Here is a 24,282-nt window from a genome sequence, read left to right as displayed (position 1 = left end):
ATATGAGGTCGAGTATATGAACTTAACTAATGACACTTATGATAAGACTACATACTATCACAAGTCATAACATCTTAGTAGAATTCCTGTTATATGAAACAGAAATTTCGGAAAAGCGACTAATATTCATTTACTTGTATCATATTATTGTTATCAGTATTACTAGTTGATAGATATTTCATATTACTCGTGTTTTTTTTAAACTTCTAAAGTTTTCACTTAATTAAGTTTGCTAGGTCTGTTTCAGCGAAAGGTGGTTTAATTACTGTTATAGTGAGGATGAAAATAGACAAAAGAACGTAGTATATGACTTAATCATTTGACAGTTTCTTAACTGTTTCAATAATAACATAAACTATTCTATAGACTGACTGATAAAATCTATAAGTAGATCCAATTCAGTTTTATGGTACTTGCTAAATTATGATATAAAATATTTTTGTAAGTAATTGCATTATCATTCTTCTTCTTTGTTTGTCAATTGCTCTTTCGTTCTTTATCAAATCAATGGTATCATATGATCAAATACAATGTAACAAACGAGTTAACTTTAATTCTTTGCTAAATATAATTTATGTTTATATACAAATATAAATACATTAGTAAAAATAATAATTGTGCATTAAGTACTTTTTACAGAATAATCAGTTGTAAGACGTTACATTATTTAACTTATTAAAGATATGCTTACTTTATATAGAGTGTATCTCTGCTTCTCTCTCTCGCTCTCTCTCTACCTCCCTCCCTACCTCATTCACTCACTCTTACAATTTTCTATTTATAATTCACCAATCTCACATTAACCCAACTTTTAACCAAGGCATTAAATGTGTTCAGGTAAGAAGAGTATGATTTATGACAGGAATGATAGATAATATAGTAAGATGTAAAAGAAAGGTCAATACTATTCACTTTGTATAATTCGTCGAGTACACATATGATTTCATACATGTGCTTTAGTGTATTATTTTTCGTTTACAAAAAAGTATAAAGAGTAAATAAATTAGAGATAAATAATGGAAAAAAATGTGGAAAAAATATTTGACTTTTGCTTGTGATTTATTGCGATTTCTATGATTACAATATTTTATGTTATCTTCTTCCATTTTAATTGTAAATTATTACGATGTATACAATTGCATAATAAATTTTTGAAGTTATTTCAATACCTGGGTTTGAAATATATTTTACTTTTAGCATGTGTCTACTTAAACACAACAAAGTAGGTAAGTAAGTTTAACTCAATTTTGTGAGTAAATTTGTATGAAACTGTAAATCTTTTAAACTAGATTCAATATAACAAACAGTTAACAACAAATATATTATCTGGAGTTTGAATTTTTAGAAGAATAAGTGAGTTTTATTAGGAATATAGCAGTGAAGCTTAATAAAAAGACTATTTGTGTAAGATATTTTTAGATCCCATGTTGGCATAAATATCAGGCAAATTTAATAATAACTGATTTACAGACATGGTCAAGTTGATATAAAAGGAGAGGTAACATTAAACGTAATGATGGATTATATAGATACGTATTGTTAATTTGAAGTAACCAACGTTAGATTTGCAAAGAATGTGGCATAAATGTAACATATGTGTTGACGAATGACAACTATTATGCGATTGCAAGAAATATATATTAAATAATCTGACCACTTAAGTGATCAGTTTTTCACTCTACATCATTTCTGTGTATAGCATTTGTAATTTATCCGGTTTGATTAGTAATTGATTGAGTTAATTAAAGAATAGACAACAAGTAACACTAATCTTGTTAAAGTATGTATGCGTATAACAGTGTAGGCTTAGCAGTATGACTCACTTTTATCGTCTAAGTATTCTATGAACGATATAGTTTTCTATACAAACAAGGAAGTAACCACTAAACGATATTCATATAAGTATGAATCGGGTAAACTCTGGCCGGCTGACCAGAATAAAGCTACACACAAGATTTGTGATATTTATAACAAGAGTTCGGTTAATATGTTAACTATTGTTACGATTAGATTAAGGAAACACTTTTCACATAACTGTTAAGTATGTGTTTATCAGCTTCATTTCTGATATCTTTGGGAATATCATTCTGCTTACGCTTGAATATCTTTTTCAAATCAGTTATATCCTAGTTACCAAGTCATTTTTTAAACGAAACATCGGATGGTAAGATAATCAATTAACGACTTAAAATGTCTATTACAATCCATTCATGATGTTAGATAACTTTTAAAGATTATTTTCTCTTAAAAAGCATAGCATGTGTTAAATCTACCGAAGCGTCCAAATCACTCAATCGAGATACACGCAAAATCGAAGTCCATAAAACAATGATTTGTCTAAAATAGTGGTTCTTTTTTGAATAATATACATAAGTTAGTTATAAACCTCAACTTGTGAAGTGTATGTGGCGTTTATCACGTCCTTTATCTAAAAAAGGGGCTTCGATAGTGCAAATGACAGCCATTAACTGTGTCTAAACTTGATAACGGTTTATCAACAAACAAAAGTTGGAATAAGAGCAAGCCATATGGAAACTGTTGAGTTTAAACAAGGATTAAATGATAGCAAAAAATTGCGAATAACTGCTACAAGGATTGAAAGAAAGTAATTGTAATAATAAATACAACAAATGTTGTGAGTGCATGTAAATATTTTACAATATTGCACGATAAACTTGTACATCATACGGGTAGAAGCTGTTAAGAAAAAAACTTTACTCAATATTAATAAGTAGTATAAAACAACATATAAAAGAGTCGAAGGAAAGTGAATGAAGACAGAGAATGTAAAACAGAATTGACAGTATGTTCTAATTTTCAATCAGAACTTCACATTACTATTATCTTATAGGTGGATAAAATAGCTCGAATTTAATTGTGATTTACAGTTGCTAAATTGTAACAGTTAATTTGGTTGGTCACTCCACCTAAACGGAAATTTCATGAACGTTACATTTTCTTTTTATCGTTTTTGTAATTAATTTAATAGTAATTATTTGTTATTTTCAACTTGAAGAATAAATAACATTGTGTATTGATAATTCCTAAGTATCAAAGCACATTGTTATATCCCGATGAGAATTATGAATGGTAACTCTTGAGAACTATTTATGGACCAATACAATATATATTTTCTTATTGTATAATTGTTAAGTAGCTTAACTATGCATATTCATGTTCCTTTTATCATAAGCTTTATTTTGACTCATAAACTATTATTGTATAATTTATCGTTCTTGAGTTCTGCCCAGTCTATTAATTTCAGTCTCCCGCATTCGCAGCCACTTCAGCTAGATCTTGTGCAAATGTTATTTTCCATTTTATGGTACAATGTGATCCGTTTGGTTTGCATATAATCCGAGTATGTTTAAAATACATGATTCGTATCGCAAAGGCTGAGATCGGTGTTCTGGACTTAACAGGCAGAGCTAGATAGGAAGCAGACCCGATAAGGAATCTAGACTACTCGTACGGGTTTACGTGTCATTGGTCGGTCAATAAGACACTGTTCCCTAATTGGCGGTATCATCACGTTATATGTATTGATAGGGGCAGCAGGGTCACAAGTTATAACACATATAATTTACATAAAAAGCTGTATAATTTGGTCCAAATTATCATTTCAGTAGATTTTGTGCACTATAAACGTGTAGCTTCTCGATTTGAATTGATAGTTTAAACAGTTAATTAATGCTTAATCCGTAAGAACAATGAATTGAACTCGTGATGTCATTACCTATAGATTAATGAATTATGAATTGAACGTGTACGAAATTGAAAATTTTGTCATTTAGAGAAGATAATGGTGACAGCTTCTAAATGACTGGACATATTTTATTAACAACTGGAAAGATACAATTTGATACTCGGTCACTAAAGTACCGTCTGTAAAATCACCCACCGACGTACATAAAGTTCTAAATATCTTACTTAGTTAAAGATGTTAGAAATTTAATCAAGCGCATTTATGGTTTGTCATGTCGACAATGGCCATTTGCAACATAGAAAAAAATATTTGGTGAATACTGAAGCTTTTATTCATGCTTCTACCTTGAAGCTCTGGGAATTAGCTATAGGAATGAAAATTAAGATTATGCAAGAGATATGTTTATCTACATTTTAAAGTGTAGTTTTTTATGAACGCCACGCCGTATCTAATTGTTTTCTTGAGTATTACATAAAACCGACTCTTTAATGCCCCCTTTTTACTACACTAACTATATTCCATATTTCTTTGAAAAGCCATCAAAATAATCAAAGTTTTATTGAAATTCGAAGGTTATCATTATATTTCTTTTCCAAACAGAAATAGGTGTTATAAGATTCGAAGCGTTAAATCACTTGTTGAAAGTCAAATAATTTACTTATTAAGTCTGATAGACCTGGTGATAGATCAAGTGTGAGAAGGATATTGTTAATAGGTAAATTACTTACCTAACAAAAGTCACTTCCCAAATTTATTTGTTTGGATCACCCAATTATTTTGTACACAGCATGATTTATGTGCCGATTCATTTAACACATAGAATAAAGCTTCTTACACAATTCAAATCTCACTTATGTAGGTGGTTGTGTTAAACGTTAAGGTATGTGTATTTGTGATTGAACTGAACTGGTAGATCATAGCGAAATCATCATTTCATTTTGATGAACCTTCATTAAGCATGATGTGTTCAATTATGTATTAGACGTTTCCAACCAAATCAAAGAAATGTTAATTATAGAAACTATTTTAAAAATAGTATTCTTAAGTTTTTATGATCCCAACCTTTTGGTTTTTAAAACGAACCTGATCAGTAAGCCACGTAATACCGATCAGTACTTCAGACCTAGCTAAAACCTTTCTCTTTCGTTTCTGTAGAATATTTGTGCTTTGTGTGACACTCTGCAGGGGTTTAACTGACAACGTTCTTTTTAATATATCTTTTTCATTTCTAAGATATCATGGGTTAGAATCAAACTTGAAAGTTGAATTTTAATTTCATTGACCAACTGGTAATCAACAAAACTTGTCTCATATGTTACACATAACTTTGAATTCTATAGGTTGTGGTCAACAGTGCAACTCAGAGAGCACATTTTGTCACATTTGGGACTCATCTCCTAAATGTATTTATAACCTAGGGTTTCAACAAATCAGCTATATTGACTCTATCTGTCGATAATGCATCTGTGCCAAAAAATTCAAACATGAAAACCAAGAATGAGAAAATTCAAACTTTTAAAACTTTTAGTTATGTTTGTTTTTGCATGAATGTTTATGTATTGCAAAATAATTGATGCTTTGTCAGCCAGTTGTATTTTTAGCACCAGTTTAATTGTAAGGCTTGAACCAACAATTCAGAGTTTTGACCATTTGGCAGTTGATTTCACTGTATTGTGGAATGTCATCTATGAATCAGCTTAATATGCATAACTTTACCAATGAAGATGTCATATATGTGTTCATAAAAATTCTATAGTCATCCTTCATGGCTTATTTTTAAACAATCATGAAAATTATTCATTTTTTTAAAACTAATTTCTAGGTTGGTTATCGAGATGCTGGAGAAGATTTGTAGCTCAGGTGGATGATTTGGGTGGAGTTTTGTTCTCTAAGCTGGATGGTTTGGTCGTGGAGCTTTCATCGTTCTTCTGAACGAAATCATCTGTCTGAAGTTTGTGCTGATGATGTCGTTCAGAAGAACGATGAAAGCTCCACGACCAAACCATCCAGCTCAGAGAACAAAACTCCACCAAAATAGGTTGGTTATCGCCAGTCATTTAAACACTTCTGGTAAAACTAAGTAACTATGAGAAATTAAATGATGTTAGAAATATTAACGATTGAATATAAACTCACTGAATTAAACATATTTTCCTCTTGCTTTATCTAGTGGATTCAATCAGTTGATGGATGATCGGTGTACACTATTATGAAGTTTTGTACTAAAATCGAAAAAAATTATCCAGTGATATTCAATGTTTATTGGTTATCTAGTTAATTTTCATTCGTGATGCAGTTTAACTTGAGAAAAAATTATTCGTTTCGGATTTTTGAATTGTACCCTTAGTCCAACTAGTCTTCAGACATCTGGTGACTATTTTATGTGTAAGTTATCAAGTGATAAATAATTATGTCGGTTACTGAGAGAGGTTATAGATAGATATAACCAACATAACTACTAGAAATGTAGTGACGTAAAGAAATTTGTTTGTATGATGTACAATGTAAAATTAATTTATAAGCTGTTGATAATGTTGCCTGAATTAAAAGTTTTACTTTGAATGTTTTCTTTCTATTTACCATAACTCTTACTAGGGAATATGTACAGTTGATGAGAATAGCCTAGTATATTTTCACATTTTGGTAATAAGTTGATTACATTAATATCTTCCGATAAATACGATACAGCTAGTTAAACTATCTAGTTTTCACGATAGTGAATATATAGAACATAGAAATATCTATAAAACACTTTTGCATAATAATACTATATTAGCTCATTGACCGTTGAGAACCGACAAGTATCAAGTTATTTTTCAAAATGGACTTAAATTTCCTGGCTAACATTTTATCACTGATTGAAATATATTCTTGTTTATTGTTATGCTTTTGACCAAACTCCGGAAAATTTGACGAGACGTTATAGTCACCGAGGTCAAAACAACTGAGAGAACAGATTGGTTTTTATAACAATAGTGAATGATCACTATTTTGTATTTTAAAATAACTGAGGATAAAATATGGTGAGCATCCGGTCCAGAATAAGTTTAATTAGAAGCCTAACGGTTTTAACAGGCTTGTGTGGTTTATATTTATATTTACTGACCACTTAACAACAACTGATCATATGCTATTCACTTCCTAGTAATTGTTTTAATACTATCATCAATACATTTGTAATGTAATCACTACACGAATTGACTCAACAATATCCTGCAATATATATTAGTCGTTTAGTAGTTGGGTATAAACAGTGGAAGCTCCAACTCTAGGTTTCGTGTTAGTTGACATTTTTCAATAAATCTTTTTGAAATCTTCCACCAAACGATAATCATACTGAGCTTCAAAAGAAAGTAGCATTCACCTTAAAACTTACTAACCACTGAGCTAGAAATGTAAATGGATCTAGTTCATATTATAATCACTTAAAGTGACTACCTAGATAGCATGATTGTAATTAAAGCAAAGATGTGTAAGAATTTGTTCTTGTGAAAAATCATGGTCCAGAACTATTATCATCATTAATTCATTATAATTATTCACTTTGATTTCCATATACCTTCTTTGACTTATGAGTTTAATAACTTCTGCGAATACATAAATGATTAAAATTCATCCTCTCACTATAAATATTTCGATAATGGAAATGATCTATGTAACGATGGGTTGAATAAAAAGAGCTGGTGATAAGTATAGACTTGATAATTAAAATGAAATCGAATTTCCAAGAGTTGTTATTCAAGTTTATTGGAACAGTTAATAAATCCGTCAATAACGTAGAAAATATTAACGTTTATTAGATAGGGATTTTTTTTCAGTTTCTTTTTTCTAGTTATCAGATATTGTAATTTCTATGTGAAGAGCAGCCAAATCGGAAATTTCCTAAGACTTCAGGTCACAAGATAGTATGATTTTGCAACGGAGTATTACTGGATGTAAGTTGGTCATATATACTACTTTCTATGAAATTAAATTAAATATCTATGGTACACCCGAATGAATATTTTCCAGTGTGTTGATACAAGTATAACGAAACTGATTTTTCAGTACAGAGGATTTTATCTTATTCACTTGATAATGAAAATTATCTACTGTTACCCGATTTATTATTTGATTAATCTTACGAACTTTACGCGTTCAGTAAATGATACTGGAAGAAAATATTATCTTTAGTAGTAGTAGTACGACTATCGATCTTCACGTTAATTGTAAGTGATCTAGTGACGGACGAAAATAGATATCGGCCAAATGTTAATTCCACTACAGTCATCCACTGTCGTGCCCAGATTTGCAAGATGAAAATTGACAAGAAGTATTATCATGTGTGTAATTAAGTAGTATAATTTTCCCTTAAACTCATTATTCCTGTATCCAAAACAGTTGTCAGGTTGAAATAATGATAGTCATATCGTCATATTTCTTCATCATTTTGTTTTCTATCTCAACTTTAATAATGAGATGTTTTATTATTTTTTTAACATAATTATAAAATATTAATTTACTCTTTTACAAATTCTAACATCGAAAACCAATTTCATGTGTACGGACTTAAACGATTTTTCTGATTTCATAAAGTTCATTTTTCAGATTGTTATTAAATCTGTAAAGGAAAATAAAGTAAAAGAATATTCTAATAAAGTTTTCCGGATTCAATTGTACATATATTGCTACTGATTCACACATTTATGAAACAAGATATTCTGTATGATACCTTTTAGACTATAGCCTAACAAAGTATACTTTTCAACACTAAAGACAAGATAAAATTCGATTTTATTGAGGCTACTTTTTGAACTACTTACAAGTAGGTGTACTTAAAATGTGATATTATTTATCTATACCCTTGTTATTAGTATAGGCTTTGTGGAGATTTTTGAGTCTCTTAGTTCTCATCACAGATTAGCCTTAGTCGGACAATCGACCAAATTCAGTAAGAAGTAGATAGATATTTAGTCCTGAAATTTAATAGTGAGCATCCACAACCTCTGTAAGGGCGGCCTGCTTGAGCATCTGGGCTACCTGCTCCTGCCATCCAGATATTTCAACAAGTTATAGATTTTTGTTTGTTTTAATATATCATTATGTTTATTAATCGCATAACCTATCCTGCTGCGTTTCTGAAAAGTGTACAACCTTTCGTTGACAAAGTTACAAAAAAACTCAATAAGAGACAATGTGGTTGCTGGCAATATACAACGAAAAGAATGCACATTATTCAGATGTTCATTCACTGAAGTGCTAACATCTAACTGGCGATTACTCAATATTTATCGCCAGGACCGACCAAGAAGAAAGAAACGGAAACTTGTTGAAATACTTTACGCTGAGAATTCTATATTGTACCAAAAATATAATATTGAATAAAGCTAATAATAATAATAATAATAATAATAACCTCACCAGGGATTGAACCCAGGACCTTCGGTCTTGCTGCACACACTAAACTTTCAGACTTTGCAGTAGGTATTCAACGGCTTACATGTCTAATAATAGAGAGAAATATTCATTCAATCCTCCTTGATTTCCAGTTTCAGTTTAAATAAAGTCAGTCCATGATGTAAACTAAGAAATTACTTCATGATGTCAATTTTGACATCACGAATGTCAGTACTTAACCAACATAACTGATTAGTAAAGTCATATCAATTATCACAAATAATTAGCTTTTCATCAAAATTCATTGTGCCAATAATCTAAGTGGTTTACAACTAAACGATTTCATAAAATCAATGAAATCACTTCCTCATCATAATCGGATTCAAGGTGAAATAACAGCCTGTGAAATGTACATGAAAATTTTTTTCAGACGATAAATGCCTATGTGTTTTTTGTAAAAACAGAGCTAATTTACAAACTGTTAATATAAAATCATAATATACAATTTGAAGCGTTTATAAAACGTGATCGTGTGAATATAGGTTTTTGACCATACATATATAGTGTAATTTGATAATAATTAAGTTTCATTATCTAATTAACTGTTACATACTTGTTATTTGAAACTTGTTTTAAATTTTCTAAAATGTAAATGTAGAGAAATATGCCTGATGTATAACATGAAAGCTACGTTATAGGCACATTTAAGTTTTATATATGATAAATATTAGTTTTAGGTATACTCATTCCAAACAATGTACAGATTGTGTATCTTCAGAAAGGTACAGAATTCCTAATTCAAATATCAAAATAATGAAAAAAAAATGAAAATTCCACAGATGTGATAAAATAACTAAGTAGGCTAACTAATAATATATTGACATGAGATAATGCATTTTAGGCATGTTTAGGCCTTATCGCTCCAATCTAGACTGTTTCACCTACTAACCTGTTTTATTTAATGGATAAGAGATAAATTATATAGACATATAGAGTTAAACGATTCACCAAATTTCTTAATACTTGCGTGGTTGGCTTAAAGGATTGAGCTTTTCTGTTCAGCCTGTAAAAAACAAAGTCTAGTTTTCCTGAAAACTAACATAAAATTACCCTTATTACAGGATATATTTATACTTGTGAATAAAGTAATCGATCCTATCAATGGTCATATGCTTGCTTCAGACAATAAACCACATGTGTAGAAGTACACACATTGAAATAGTGAAAGAAGATCAACTTGTAACTTTTATTCTTTTTTTCCTAATTTCAAAACATTTACTGTAGTATTTTTGACTTATGGAATAAAATTTAAAAAATGATTTGTGTTTAACAAAATTAAACAGGTGAATTCATTAGAAAAATAAATCCATGACATAAATAAAACTACATTATCACTATGGATTTAAATAGTAATTGCGAGGATAACAATAAAATCATAATAATATTATGTTCATGTCAACATGATTAGGGTTTGTAGTGAAAGTAAACTACAGAGCCAAACCGATAAAATCTGTCAGATCAAATCTTAGATTGTTCATTGATATTCAAAAGTCATTGACGAATAACTTGGAAATTATCATGAGCTATGTAAGAAATCGGTGGCTACTTTGATGATAAGGAAAATAATGGTCATAACAAGAACAAGTAACAGAAAAAAAGTTGACCAACTGTAAAAATGACGAAATATTTATTAGTATTCCAGAGAAAAAATAGATTTAAAGTTCAGATGGTATATCAGTAGGGGTTTATGGATTTTTCGGAGTAACTTGAAAGTCTTCGAAATTTAAATGCAGACAACTATTTGCATAAGTACTGAATAATATAAATCCACAAAATTCTGTTGCTCTAGTCCTAACGTCAAGACTTGATTCTTTTTTATAAGGAATAACTGTCATATCAGACAGAATTTGTGGGAGGTTGAGTTGTCAGAACTATCCTACGGGAAATTAATGCCTGTTTTATTATATAATTATTACATTCTGAGATCGTATATTAATATTTTCCTGTTTCTAGACTGTTTAAACGATATTTAACAATTCGATCGCACAGGCTCTAATAAAACGCAAGCACTCGTTTATTTTACGTTTATATCAATAATTCAACGTGTAAAGAATCATTAATCACGTTCATACTGTTTATTCGTTCTAATTTTATTATAAATTGTTCTATAACTAAACTCTGGTTTTTGATCAGCTGATAAGTCGCTCAAGGTCGCCTGTATAGTTTACTTCTACCTATTTATTTAGTAACACGGTATTTGTCAGGTAACAAAAATCAGAAAAATACTTGAACATATTCTGAATATGGTATAGCAAATAAGTAATGAGTATAGTAAAACGAACATCAATTTTCAAGATTTTTCAGTATGATAAGGAATGTAATATTAGTTCGTTTCCTATGTTATTTATACTGCTAAACCACTGTCAAGGGGATAACATAAATGAGAAAGATTTGGCTCTTACTCTTTGTTATACTAGCACGAAATTGTTTTCTTAGTCACACAAGAACAATAAACGAAATACATCACAAAAAATTAGCCAAAATATTTTTAAACTTAGTTGCTTTATGAAATTTTTCTATTACACAATTATTTTAGTCACTGAATCATAAAAATAACTAACGTAACTCAACCCAACTTGGCATTCATTATTATATTTCACATCAAACATCATTTGGGATTGACTGTTAATTTGGTTAAGTATTTTATCACCAAGACAGAAATTAGCCTACGTGAAATTATTTACCAGTGATCAGTAGTCATTTGTTGATAATGTATTTTGATCCAGTTAAAGCATAAAATGGAATCTTAATATAATTGTTTATTATGACTTAGCGTATATATTCATTGAATTCTGAAATTATGAGGAAGAATACTTTTTTATCACTTTGTATGTTGATCTTTGTAGTAGAATAGTGAATTGTAAGTCGATATATCAAGTAAAATGTTAAGCCTAAATGTGATCTGGTAGCACAATTTCGTGTTTAATTATAATTATGACTATGAAATAAAAAACCATGCAGTGATGACACTGTATTTAACTTATCCTAGTTTCAATGCTTACTGATTTAAATCTCACTATATTTATTTCATTTCGAACAATAATTTAATATTACCACGTTGCCTGATAAATGTATGGTTCAAATCCGGCCGCACAAATTTGTACTTAGTTACAGATTTACATAATAATTAAATAATAAACTAAGGACTGTTAAAGTGATTGTTTAACTAATTGCTATTTAAATCTTCCAGTGTCTCACATTTCTTTCTTCACAGATATACTCAAAAATCAATCTTCGAATCTCGCAGGGGGCGAGGTCGTGGATGCGCACTGCTGAAGAGTCCCACAATAGGACGAAACAGCCGTCCAGTGCTTCCAGGTTTTCCATGGTGATCTAGCTTCAACTGACTCATGATCTTAACCCTTGAAATTACTATAATATCCACAAAACCTCTTCTGAGAATAAATATGTAATGAGAAAGTATATTTTGAAAAAAGAAAGAGAATCATTTGTTTTCATCAGTATTTTATAGATTTATCTATAATTGATACAGGGTAGTAATCATTTATTAATTGGACATTAAATATAAAAAACAAATTGTTCATAGGGTATTTTCTTTTATATATGAGCAAATCAAATAATGAATAGAAAAATTTCATAGAAATGTATAAGAAAATTGATAAATAGTAATTAAAATAATCAAACAATATGTAAAATAAACTCGATTGTTTCTATGAACTAATAAGATGCTTCTATATTATGGTTTTCTTTTATTATATGTTATCTGGAAATGAAAATATATCAATATTAACGATTATTATATATCGAAAGAACATTCGAGAAAATAACTTTGTCTTCAAACACTATAGTTACAAATTCATAATCATAATGATAAAATGAACAATATAAGATATATGTATATAATCTATGATTGTGTTAGTTAGCTTTATATATTAGAAATACGAAATATTAAGTCAATTACGTTTTGAACACATAAAATAAACCATTAATGAAGTTGAAAGATTAGATAAAAATTGAGAAACAATGTGTGATCCAAATTGGTGTGTTATGGTTAAATCACGTGAATCCGATTTACTAAAGAGTAAATCAGAACACATACAAACAAAGAATATTATGTTTAATTAGATCTACTCTATATTAGGGTAAGGCCTAAGTGAGCAAAATAAAATATCACAGTAACTGTGACAATCGTAATGACAAAACAATATGGATTACGAAAAAATAAATGTAGTCAGCATTCCTACTCTCTCTCTCCATATATATATAAGATATATTAGTTCAGTTTATGAAATACACTAATTAATAGAGAAGAACTGTAATGAAATCGAATTGTTTATTTCTAAAAGAAGTGTCATTCTTATTTATTTCAATACTGGGTTTAAGCAAACAAATAAACTTATGTTTCAGATTTGGTAAAAACCAAATAGGTTGATTCGAATAATCCATAAGTTGTGTTGATTAAGAAATTTAAATTTTCTTAATTCAGTCTAAATATAAGTCAAAATCTAATTGAAGAATAAGAATTTAGATTTAATATTCGTTTTATGATGATATGAATTCTGTTTAAAGTGTAATATTTATCACTCTTATAAGAAACTGATAGAATTACCATGTATGGATGCATTCTTCCAAGTGAAAACAAGTGGTTATTGTCAGATACTCAGAAAAGAAATCATACTTACTTTTTTCTTTTTCTCTCCTTACTGTGCCAGTATCCATAACCGAAGTAGATTGTGAAACCTAGTTATCAAAGTAAAGAAGAATATACGTCTGTAATTAACTCTAGAAAAATGGTGAAATATTTGTGCTAAAAGATGTGAATGTACGTCATATGTTATCTTGTTGTGATAAATCTTTTTATTTCGAAAACGTTTTGTACAATTTGATAGCTTAAATTAGTGAGTTTATGTTATTTGATGATTTAAGCGTTTTAACAGTAAAACATCATAGTAAAAATATGGATGAATCATGGAGAATGTACTATGAAATCACGATAAGTGCCCTTTTTTACATTTTTGCAATCCTATATTTTTAATACACCCAATTTATCCAGTTTTCGGTTCTTTAGGACATTATGCATTCAATGATTAACATCATGATCACACGGATTATGTGATCTAAGCAGTTTTCTACGAGAAAATTGGTAAGACATCTCAAATATAAAAAACTTAACACACATTATTATATTGCATCCGTAAACTCATGTAATCTAGTGTGTCGCTGACGCTAAAATTTGATTTCGATGAAACATTCATTTAGGTTTGATAACAATTAGCTGTATTTCAGTACTAGAAAATGTGAAACCTGGTAGGAGGTATGTAATTTCATTTTATATCGATATAAACAGATGCAGAGAATTGACAAGATAAAAAGCAAAGGAAGATGAATAACACTATTAACCGTAGTGGAAGACTAAATATAAGAAAGATAATGCAAAGGTAAGTAAATTATATTAAACGCAAAGTAAGGAATGATGGTAAAAACAAAATTTAGGAGATAAGTAGTGAATGTATCTGTGGCACTGAAAATCAATTAAAATCAACCACCATAAATTACGATGATATGGTATGAGAGAAAATAAGCATCTCTCAAACACAGTTCAAGTTAACTATTTGATTTGTACAGTACTAATTAAGTGTAAAACCTCCTTAGTTTAAATTAGTTTCAGATAATCATTAGACCATTAAAAGAACAGACATAATAAAATCTATTTTGACCAGTCTGATCCTATCGTGGTTATCGTAAAATGATTTTGGTCCTTTCCTATAAACTACGATTATCAGTTATTGCAAACAGTCCCACGGCCAGCTCCTGAACTTAAGTTGATACCTTAGTGTTGAACTATAATTACTATAAACCTACGGGTCTGTCAATTATGTACTTAGTTAGCATCGTCCTTTTTAAATCAACTAAGAGTTGGAAACGGGATACCAACCTTTCATTCGTATCTATCATCTTAAAGAAACTGATACTTATTGTGGGATTTGGACCCCATTCACTTTACGTCAAGATTTTCAAAACGCTTCAACAAAAATAATAAACTGATTACTTCCGACTAACTGAATATAAGACTAGTGGCTACTAGTTTCTACTAGAAGCAATAAATGACATGCCATGATTCTAACTTATTTCAATGGCCAAATGTTAATTCTTACTGTCGATTGGACTGATTTCACACTTTCCAGAACTTATTTAAAATCTTGAGTTGTTTCATACAAAAAATATTATTTGTGTGAATGTCCTTATAAGAATCGATAATTTCCCCAAGTTTAACAAGACAATTATCGATCGAAGTTAGACATTAACACCGTCGAATTTCGGCTCAGTGTTCTAGAGGTTAAGCGTTCGTTCGCGAGACTGAAGATCTTGGGTTCAAGTCCCGCATACGAGATCGTGGATGTACACTGCAGAAGGGTTCCATACTAGAAAAAGACGGTCGTTCAATGCTTCGAGGTTTTCAGTAGTGGTTTTGCTTAGATCGACTCATGAATTCAACGATTAAAAGTCATAATTTTGTTTGTAAGAAGGGAACGTATTCTGATATTCAAAATAAAAGTTTATCTCAAAATCATATGTATTCACTGAATCTATAAGCATAATGTATGTAAACAATGAAGTAAATAAAGTATGCTTACTCCTCTCAAATCTAAAGAATTTTCCCTCCCTCCGTAATCTCTTCATACTCGTGTGAATGAAAATATCAATACATTAGTAACCAGATGTTTGCTATCTTAAGAATATGATAATAGAAAAACATTCTAAATATATATCTTTACAATATATCAGTAGGTTCAAGTGTTCAAAGACAGGTAAATTTATTAATCATTTATCAAATGATATGAGGCGTATATACCATTATATCTATTTCGTTTGTGAATACACTTTCTTAGCCAAGACAAGCATTCTTCAGATAACAGTGAAATCAAGGTAGCTATAAGTAGTCGACATTTTTGTCCCAGCTTAAAGGTTTACTTTAGTAAACATACATCGTTTACACTCATTTCTAATGAAACATTTTCACATTATGCAACAAATGGAATAATATTAACGATAAATGAGCTAACTCGTTCGAATGTATTATCTGGTTGTTTTTGAGCTCAAATAGCTATTGATATTGGTGTATAGCTATTATTGATTAATTTCCTATTCTATTTGTCTAGATTTTAACTGAAAACTAACCAAATCCATAAAGATTGGTTAAGCAGGCTAACTAAAGTGGTAAGGAAAGCAAGAAACTGATTTAGAAACAACTCAAAACAAAGGAATCTTTGAATAATTTGGTAGTTAGAAGTTAAGTCAACACAAATATTAAAAGTAGAAATTCATCAATTAGGGATTTGATTATAACCAACAGCTCATTTTCTATATAAAAGTGTGTAAACCAGTTTCTTATTTTCTGAACAACGTGCATGGAACAGTTTTTGATGTTACACCAACTCATGGTTATTTAACTTTTTACTGAAGTATTTGCTTTAGGTAGGATTACTAAAAAATTAACCAGACTTTTGATAGATTCTGAATAATTTATTGAAAAACTCCAGTCATCAATGCGATGTGTAACCAATCAGTCTTTCAAATATTACATGTTCGTCTCCCATGAAGAAGTGTTCTTTAGCCAGCAAAATCTGAATAAACACATCTATTGTCATTACTCTTATGAATTATTTAAGGAGATATTTACATTAGAAAGAAAATTAGTTGACATGTAGTCCTGAAAAAAAGTACTTACATGTCTCATCACGTATTACTGTCAAGTCTATCTATATTTTGAGATGTTTGGTCACAGATACTTGCTATTTAAGGTTTTGTGAAAGTTATTTGTGGCTTCCAGTATACAAAGAAAAAATAAGCATGATCCCGAATGACAAATATAGACATAAATGTGGTAAAATAAGAATTCTGACATTTTTTAAGGTTTTAACCATATTAAAAGGAAATATTTGTTTGTTATTTATTAGTTTTTGGTTCGTCGGTGAAAATAAACATCTTATCACTTGAATAAAAGGGTTAAATATTGTGATATATCATGAACTTTTTCATATGGACATGATCGTAAGCTATTAGATCAAATAATTTCCTTATTTAAACAAATCGACAAATATTCTTACCAATAATCATCCAGACTAAGAATCTAATCCATGTAGCCCCTGACAATTTAACCATTAAATATACATTGATAAATATACTAATAGCTGGAATCCATGGAACCCCAGGGACCTGTAAAAAAAGAATGTTGTTTGAAGTAATAGCCTCAGTAAACCATTATTATTGGGGAACGTTTTTGTTTTATGGGTGTTCCTAACTTTTTACAGCACTTGTCTCAAGTATTCTTATTAGACTCACACATTATTCTTACTCAGATTCATCACAAATATGTTGCAACAAGTTATTTCTGCAGTAAGATTTTACTAATCAAACAGCTGATTTTAATTTAACAGTGACGTCAATGAATAACGGTGTTATCATCAGTACTAAATAAATATAATATGAAGATCAGGCAAATCACCTTAGAGTGTCTCATAGTCTGTAAATATCCCCATATAATATGGAGCATTGCGTTTATATATACTTGTATGGATGAGGTATAAAGGCTATAACGTTAGAAGTATAGTAAGAATGAACATCTAATTGTCAAAACTAGTTTTTCGATTGAGATGAAAGAAAATATTTGCATAATACCTGCATATATTAGTAACGAAATATCTAAATAAAAATAATTAAAATACATTGCCCAGTTGTTCCTTAAACTTTGAAAGTAGGTACAAGAAGCAACAAGTTTTCTAACTAGCTGTTCTCAACAAACATATTCTAAAGCACTTGTACTAAATAAAACTTAACAATAAAGAAAACTTTATACATGAGAATATAATACGTACTTTGAATGCCACAGGTGTTTTATTTTCTGGTTGTCTGGCTAATGCTGAACAAATGATAATACTGATCAGGATCATTAATCCAACAAACGTCCATATTGAGATTGTGACTATCATATTTTTTGTCACTTCTTCAGGTAGTTTATCTAACAGTAATATACCCAGATTGCCGAGAAAAATGAAGCAAACTAGAAAGTATGCGTTGAATACGTCGAAACAAATCAAAATAATAGATTTACATTAGAAAGTGATGTGGTTCATGATTGTTTTTAAAGATTAGGTAAATTTTTGTTAATGATGGTGGTGTAGCCAAAATTGTACACTATGCCAAATCAGCTAGTAAGTTTGATTTCCAAATAGATTGTACAATTATTTCAGAAAATGACTTAGGATTCCCTAGCATTGAATTATCATTGGCCTGATGGACTAGCACTTTTAAGAACCACTACATATTTTAGAAGCTATGAAAACTAATTAATTATACTCTAAATTTTAAATATCTTATATTTTAGGTTTACTGTTTGTAAAAAGTATATTTTCACACTAATTTAGAAAGAAGTAAGAACTGACGTCAAATAAAATATTAGCTGGGCTCTTTGAAAACAGAGTAAAAAAGTATGAATGGACGAAGTTATTTTTTAATTTATTATCTCTTTGAGTTAACTAAATTTACATTAAGAATAATTCTGAAATTAGATTCCGGAGGATTCATGTAGTCAGAGTTCAAGAACTGAGTTGCTAGTTTATACACAATTTATTTTCATGAGACCGATAATGCATTGTTCAGATATATGTTTGAAAGTAGCGCGCAATGTACGGTCATTATAACTTACTCCCAACAGCAAGCAAACTGTAAGATACACAATTATAAAAATGAATGTAAAACTTGAATTAATGATTTCATCGGGGATAAAATTTTTTTTCTCTGAATCCTCTTTGCGTTTAATCAAAAGTATCAGTTCATCTTTAACGCATCTAGGTTCCGTATCGAGATAACTCAATGTCCCACAAAAATACCATTTCTCACGAACCTTCTTCAGTATCGCTGCTTTAAACTCATTATTCATGAGCAAATTTTTATTTGGCACCTTAAGGAACCTCTCGGTTTACTTAATTGGTTTTACGTTTCTCTCATTTAACCAAAGATGACAAATATTTATGATTGATATCTGCTGGAGCTTACTCAAAACATTGATGATAATGTCTTCAATATGTACTCAACTGATGGTTGAGAAATGTTTGGTTCGTTTGTGGAACTTTTTATCAAAATATAAGTTAAATTACAAAAGGGTAACACAAGACTAATTTCCTTGGATAAATTTTCGGAACACAGATGTCACATAAGAAGTTAACTTTCAATGTAAGTGAAACTTTTTTAAATGTTGGTACAACATTGAATGATATTATTTAAATTTCGAATACACTGATAGTGGTTGTTAGATTAACAAATCAAAAATACTGAAACTATTGATTTAATTCATATGTATATACAATCGTCCTTACGTGCAAACTGAACATTAAGTAAAACAAAACGTACGCTTTGAATTTCACTATTAATATTTACTAAATACACTTTTATTATATATGGCTAATTAAGTAAAACGCTGCATAGCATATTAGCTAAGGTGAAAAACCAAACATTTACACATAATTTCAGTTATAATAAGAGCCTTTAGATATACGTCGTTAAAATAAGCGGTGTAAACTTTCTAGTATTGTTAGTAACTTGTAAAGATTATAATATTGTATTTTATAAGATCTACACCAACTGTTCGAACCCAATATTTGTTTCTTTTAATTGATAAAAACCATGATATGAAATGAGCATCCCTTTACCTTTCTATTAGTTAAAGAAATTATCACTCACGTAGTAAGTAACTATTTATTTTATAAATTAATTCGGTAGTTTGAGATGGTTTATCCTGACCAAGTTCACGCTTGAAACATCTTCGAAAATAAGTTGAAATGTCGAGATGAATATTATCAGGAAGTGGTGAATTGTTTGTTTGTTTTAAAGCCGTTGATAAACTAGAAAGATATGAGAGAAAAAGTGTTCATAGACTGAAAAAATAACCACTTCATAAAGTCCTCTAAAGAAGTAATAACAATCACAAAACCTTAAACAAAATATACCTTGACCACGAATTCTAGGATGAGTGGTTATGAATTAAGAAGTAAATACAAGTCAAGTGAAGAGATTTCAGTCAGTTTCTCTACATGGCTCTACCCTAATATTCAGTCTTTACAATTTTATTTACAATCATTTCCAATCTTTAAGCGCGTTATATACTTATTCGTAGCCCATAAAATGATTAGCACCGAACTTTTACTTCAGCAAGCACGGAGTGATGAGGTATTTTTTTGCTTGTTATATGTAACATATTTCTATGGATTCTTATTGAACACTATTTAGTAAATATTAAATTTCAACTTCGTAGATTGGTAAACGATCCATAAAACCTGTATGACATAATCACTTATGGCTTTTAATCATTTTTACTTTCCCGTTTAACATCCCTATAAAATTTTTTGTTGGTCAGTCTGTCGGTCATTTGTCCTTTGATACGGCTTCATTTGTGGATAAAAGATGCATAAATTGATTTATGTAAGCAATCATCAGCCCATCATAATCTTACCAACTGATCAAACACCCACATATCTATACAAAATTGCTTCCTTATAGCAACTAGTGAGGCAACACTTTCTAAGTATATAATTACAGTTTACTTAGTAACAGAAATGGAAAACATTATTGAGTGAATTCAGAAAACTTAAAAAAACCACTACAATAATGATAAATTCCTAAATGAAGTTTAACAAACACTGTATTATTATTTCTTTCCATTACGAACAATTACCCTAAAAAAACTACAGTTTATTAAGTGTTCAAAAAGAGACATTGTTTCATTTTCCAAGATTTAAACAAATATATCTCATTAAGTTCATATTTGATAAGGGATAGAATCAACACGTAGTTCGTAAATAATTATTTAGTGCATAAAATGCTCGTTTTTGCGTAGTCGATCGTTAGTACATAGCTATAAGCTTCACGACTAGTAAGTTGATGTCTTTCAAAGGTTACCAGATTGTTATTAAAATGCGGAGTCTCGTTGGTCAATTACCTAATATTAAATATTTCAGAGAGAGGGAAACTAATTTTTACTTTTAGTTACTGTGATATGCAATATAATGTTTTAAACATTGTGAACTATTATAAACTAAATGTGATTGAAACTACTAAAAAAGAATTTAAATTCAGGGGTTAAAATGTTTTACATGTTAACCGATCAATCATTCTACCATCAGTAGTGAAGAATTCAATAAATGCATCTGATCATAGCTTATGATTAACGAGTATAATGATTGTGCATATAGGATTGTAATAAAAGTCCAATTAATCTTAGAACTAAAGATTTGATTGAGAATTAAATATGAAATTTGAAAATAATCACTTACCTTGAACTATCAACGTTATTTGAGGAAATAGAGGGTTTATTATGATCGGAATATTCATCAGGACCATTCGATGGTTCTTTATCATTACTAAGTGTATTGTCAGCTACTTCATTCAAAAACTTGAGTGGATATGATTTTTCACTAGTAATAAATTAAAATATATATAAAGATGAAAAAGCTTTGTTTTATAATTTTAGTAAGATGTTCCGAAAACACAAACAAGTAAACTTAAGCACTAATGTTACCTTTGGCTTAATGGTATACGGTGACTGTGATATTGAAAGGAATGTGTTTAAAGGAACTAAATAACTCAAATCCAAAATTTGCATCTTTACATAATTGATCTTAATTTTAAGGAACAAACTATAATATCTGTGATTCTAAACACAGCTGCCACTTTTATGTTTAACGAGTATATACTAGCAAATAAATGTTTTATGCGCATTAAAATTCGTCCAGGATGTTTGTAAAAATTAATGTACTTTGTAAGAGTAAATAACTCCGATACGCTTTAGGTCTAAAATGGGATGGATTTCATGAGTTTTTTAAATGATGATGATAATAAGTAAGAAATTCATAAGTGAATATGTACATATAAATGGTTGAAAGAATACGAATAAAAACGTAAATTTCCATAGGTTTTGCAAGAGATTCCTAAAAAGAGACTTTTTTGATATAATGGGGAAAATTTGTGAAATATTATTACAGAATTAGTCTGTCAAAACTAAAGTCAAAATGACTAGAGAAAACGTTTCATAGATGAAATCTATAATACATATAGAATTTACTTAGAATTATGTTCAATACGCGTCGGACAATCGACATGTTTGAATAAAGCCGAGTTAAAATTTATCAGTGAGGAAACCTGTATAAAATAAACTCAATTTTAATCATGTAATATTTTTCCCAGTTTGATTGGCTCCATGAGCATACTCACACAAGGTAAAAATTATAAAAAAAATATTTCTCATGATGTTCAGTAGATTAATCAACTACTACTAAATAAGTTAAATATAACAGCAATATAAACAATTAGTTTCTATGATAAGCAAGATGTAAGCCGTACAATCAGGTCTTAATTTGTTAAAGATTGAGCGACCTTCAAAGTTGATTTTCTATAATCGTTTATGACGTCTAATCGTATTTCTTTTTTCGTCATTATTCTGTAAACAGGCGTGTTATTTTGTTCATTAAATAACATATTCTTCGGTCTGGTAATCTTGCTACTCATTAGTTCATTTGGGCGTTTAAATCGTTAATCCGGTCTTGTGAGCAACCAGCTTCCAGCCACACGGAAACATACGCCGTCAAACCGATATTTAAAGTATCCGATCAAAAATTAATACAAAGTTTACAGACGTTTATCGAATTTACTGAAGATTTGAGGAAATCAATCATATAAGACAGAATATGATTAAACCTATAGTACAGGTTTGACTTCTCACTAAATATTTTTAAAACTGTAAATATTAGTACATAGGTGATCTTATATTTTATTTACTTATATTATCGTCTTTAATCAATTTCCAGTTTACTAATTAGTGTACAAATGTCTTAATTAAAATTAATTAACAGTTTCTAGCCATCACATTACATCTACATTTTTGCTTATTTATAAAATGTATTGTGATAGTTATACATTAAATATTCAGTGGGATTTTAAATAATTCTTAACATTCTAGAGACTTACTCAGATAAGGGTAATTTATCAGCTGGCCAACTTTCATCGTCCATCAATACTTCTGTATAATCTTTCGTGTCCCCGATGCAATATCCAATGGACATTTGTTGTCCTCTAAAATGTGAATTTTGGTGGAAAGGAAAACAGAATAGTTATAAGTAAATTTAAACAGTCATTAGTTTATACGAATATTCGTCAAGATTAGAACGAATAGTTTGACAGTAATTTAGTTTACTTTATGTTTATTAAACATTTATGTTAAGAATGGATTTTTTTACAATTTTCGCTGAATGGGGAATTACTCCAAACGGAAGTGTACTGGTAAGCGTTTTTTTAGCGAGTTAGTTTTCTACGGGATGGGGACGCTAACCCCATGCCCAACCCTCCTCCTTTACCCGGGCTTGGGACCGGCAGTAACTCTAGAGCTGAATACACAGAAGCAAACAAGCAAGTGAAGAGGAGCATTAGAGCCGACAGGAAGAAATACGTGGAAGAATTAGCAACGACGGCAGAAAAAGCTGCTAGAGAAGGAAATATGAAACAGCTCTACGATACAACGAAGAAACTATCAGGGAAATACAGTAAACCAGAGAGGCCGGTCAAAGACAAAGAAGGCAAGCCAATCACTGAAATTCAACAACAGCGAAACAGATGGGTAGAATACTTCGAGGAACTCCTGAATAGGCCGGCTCCAATGAATCCACCGAACATCGAAGTAGCACACACAGATCTTCCTATAGATGTCAACCCACCAACGACGGAAGAAATTAGAATGGCCGTCAGACAAATCAAGAACGGGAAAGCAGCAGGACCCGACAACATACCAGCTGAAGCACTGAAATCAGACGTCGAAGTAACCACAAGCATGCTTTACCCTCTATTCAAAAAGATTTGGGAGGAGGAACAAGTGCCAATGGACTGGAAAGAAGGACACTTCATCAAGATTCCAAAGAAAGGAGATCTGAGCAAATGTGAAAACTACAGAGGCATTACACTACTGTCAATACCAGGGAAAGTCTTCAACAGAGTGTTGCTGAACCGGATGAAGGATGCAGTAGATGCCCAACTTCGAGATCAACAAGCTGGATTCCGAAAGGATCGGTCGTGCACAGACCAAATTGCAACACTACGGATCATCGTCGAACAATCAGTTGAGTGGAACTCGTCAC

The 24,282-nt window shown here is 30.1% G+C and overlaps 1 protein-coding gene across 7 annotated transcripts in view; it reads right to left on the bottom strand.

Annotated features, from left to right (window-relative positions):
- The window catches only part of SLC7A1_1 (High affinity cationic amino acid transporter 1), an 83,044-nt gene that overhangs the window by 40,298 nt on the left and 18,464 nt on the right, over positions 1 to 24,282 (bottom strand). For 2 of the 7 annotated variants that reach the window (XM_051214618.1, XM_051214619.1), the window contains 8 exons: positions 23,123 to 23,227; positions 21,433 to 21,573; positions 19,844 to 20,004; positions 17,980 to 18,164; positions 17,212 to 17,320; positions 15,739 to 15,829; positions 13,786 to 13,843; positions 12,591 to 12,866 (listed from right to left, as the gene is read on the bottom strand). In XM_051214618.1, coding sequence (XP_051067798.1) covers positions 15,804 to 15,829; positions 17,212 to 17,320; positions 17,980 to 18,164; positions 19,844 to 20,004; positions 21,433 to 21,573; positions 23,123 to 23,227 — 727 coding nt within the window. In that variant the 3' untranslated portion in view covers positions 12,591 to 12,866; positions 13,786 to 13,843; positions 15,739 to 15,803. Of the gene's footprint in view, positions 1 to 5,842; positions 5,929 to 8,208; positions 8,307 to 12,590; positions 12,867 to 13,785; positions 13,844 to 15,738; positions 15,834 to 17,211; positions 17,321 to 17,979; positions 18,165 to 19,843; positions 20,005 to 21,432; positions 21,574 to 23,122; positions 23,228 to 24,282 lie in introns of those variants that run through there. The other 5 variants (XM_051214615.1, XM_051214620.1, XM_051214617.1 and 2 more) reach the window with 3 other exon arrangements.

This window comes from Schistosoma haematobium, chromosome 2 (genome assembly GCF_000699445.3).
Source record: "Schistosoma haematobium chromosome 2, whole genome shotgun sequence".
In the NCBI taxonomy this organism is placed as follows: domain Eukaryota; kingdom Metazoa; phylum Platyhelminthes; class Trematoda; order Strigeidida; family Schistosomatidae; genus Schistosoma; species Schistosoma haematobium.
Note: the sequence above shows the minus strand (reverse complement) of the source record. Positions and strands in the feature narration are given on the sequence as shown.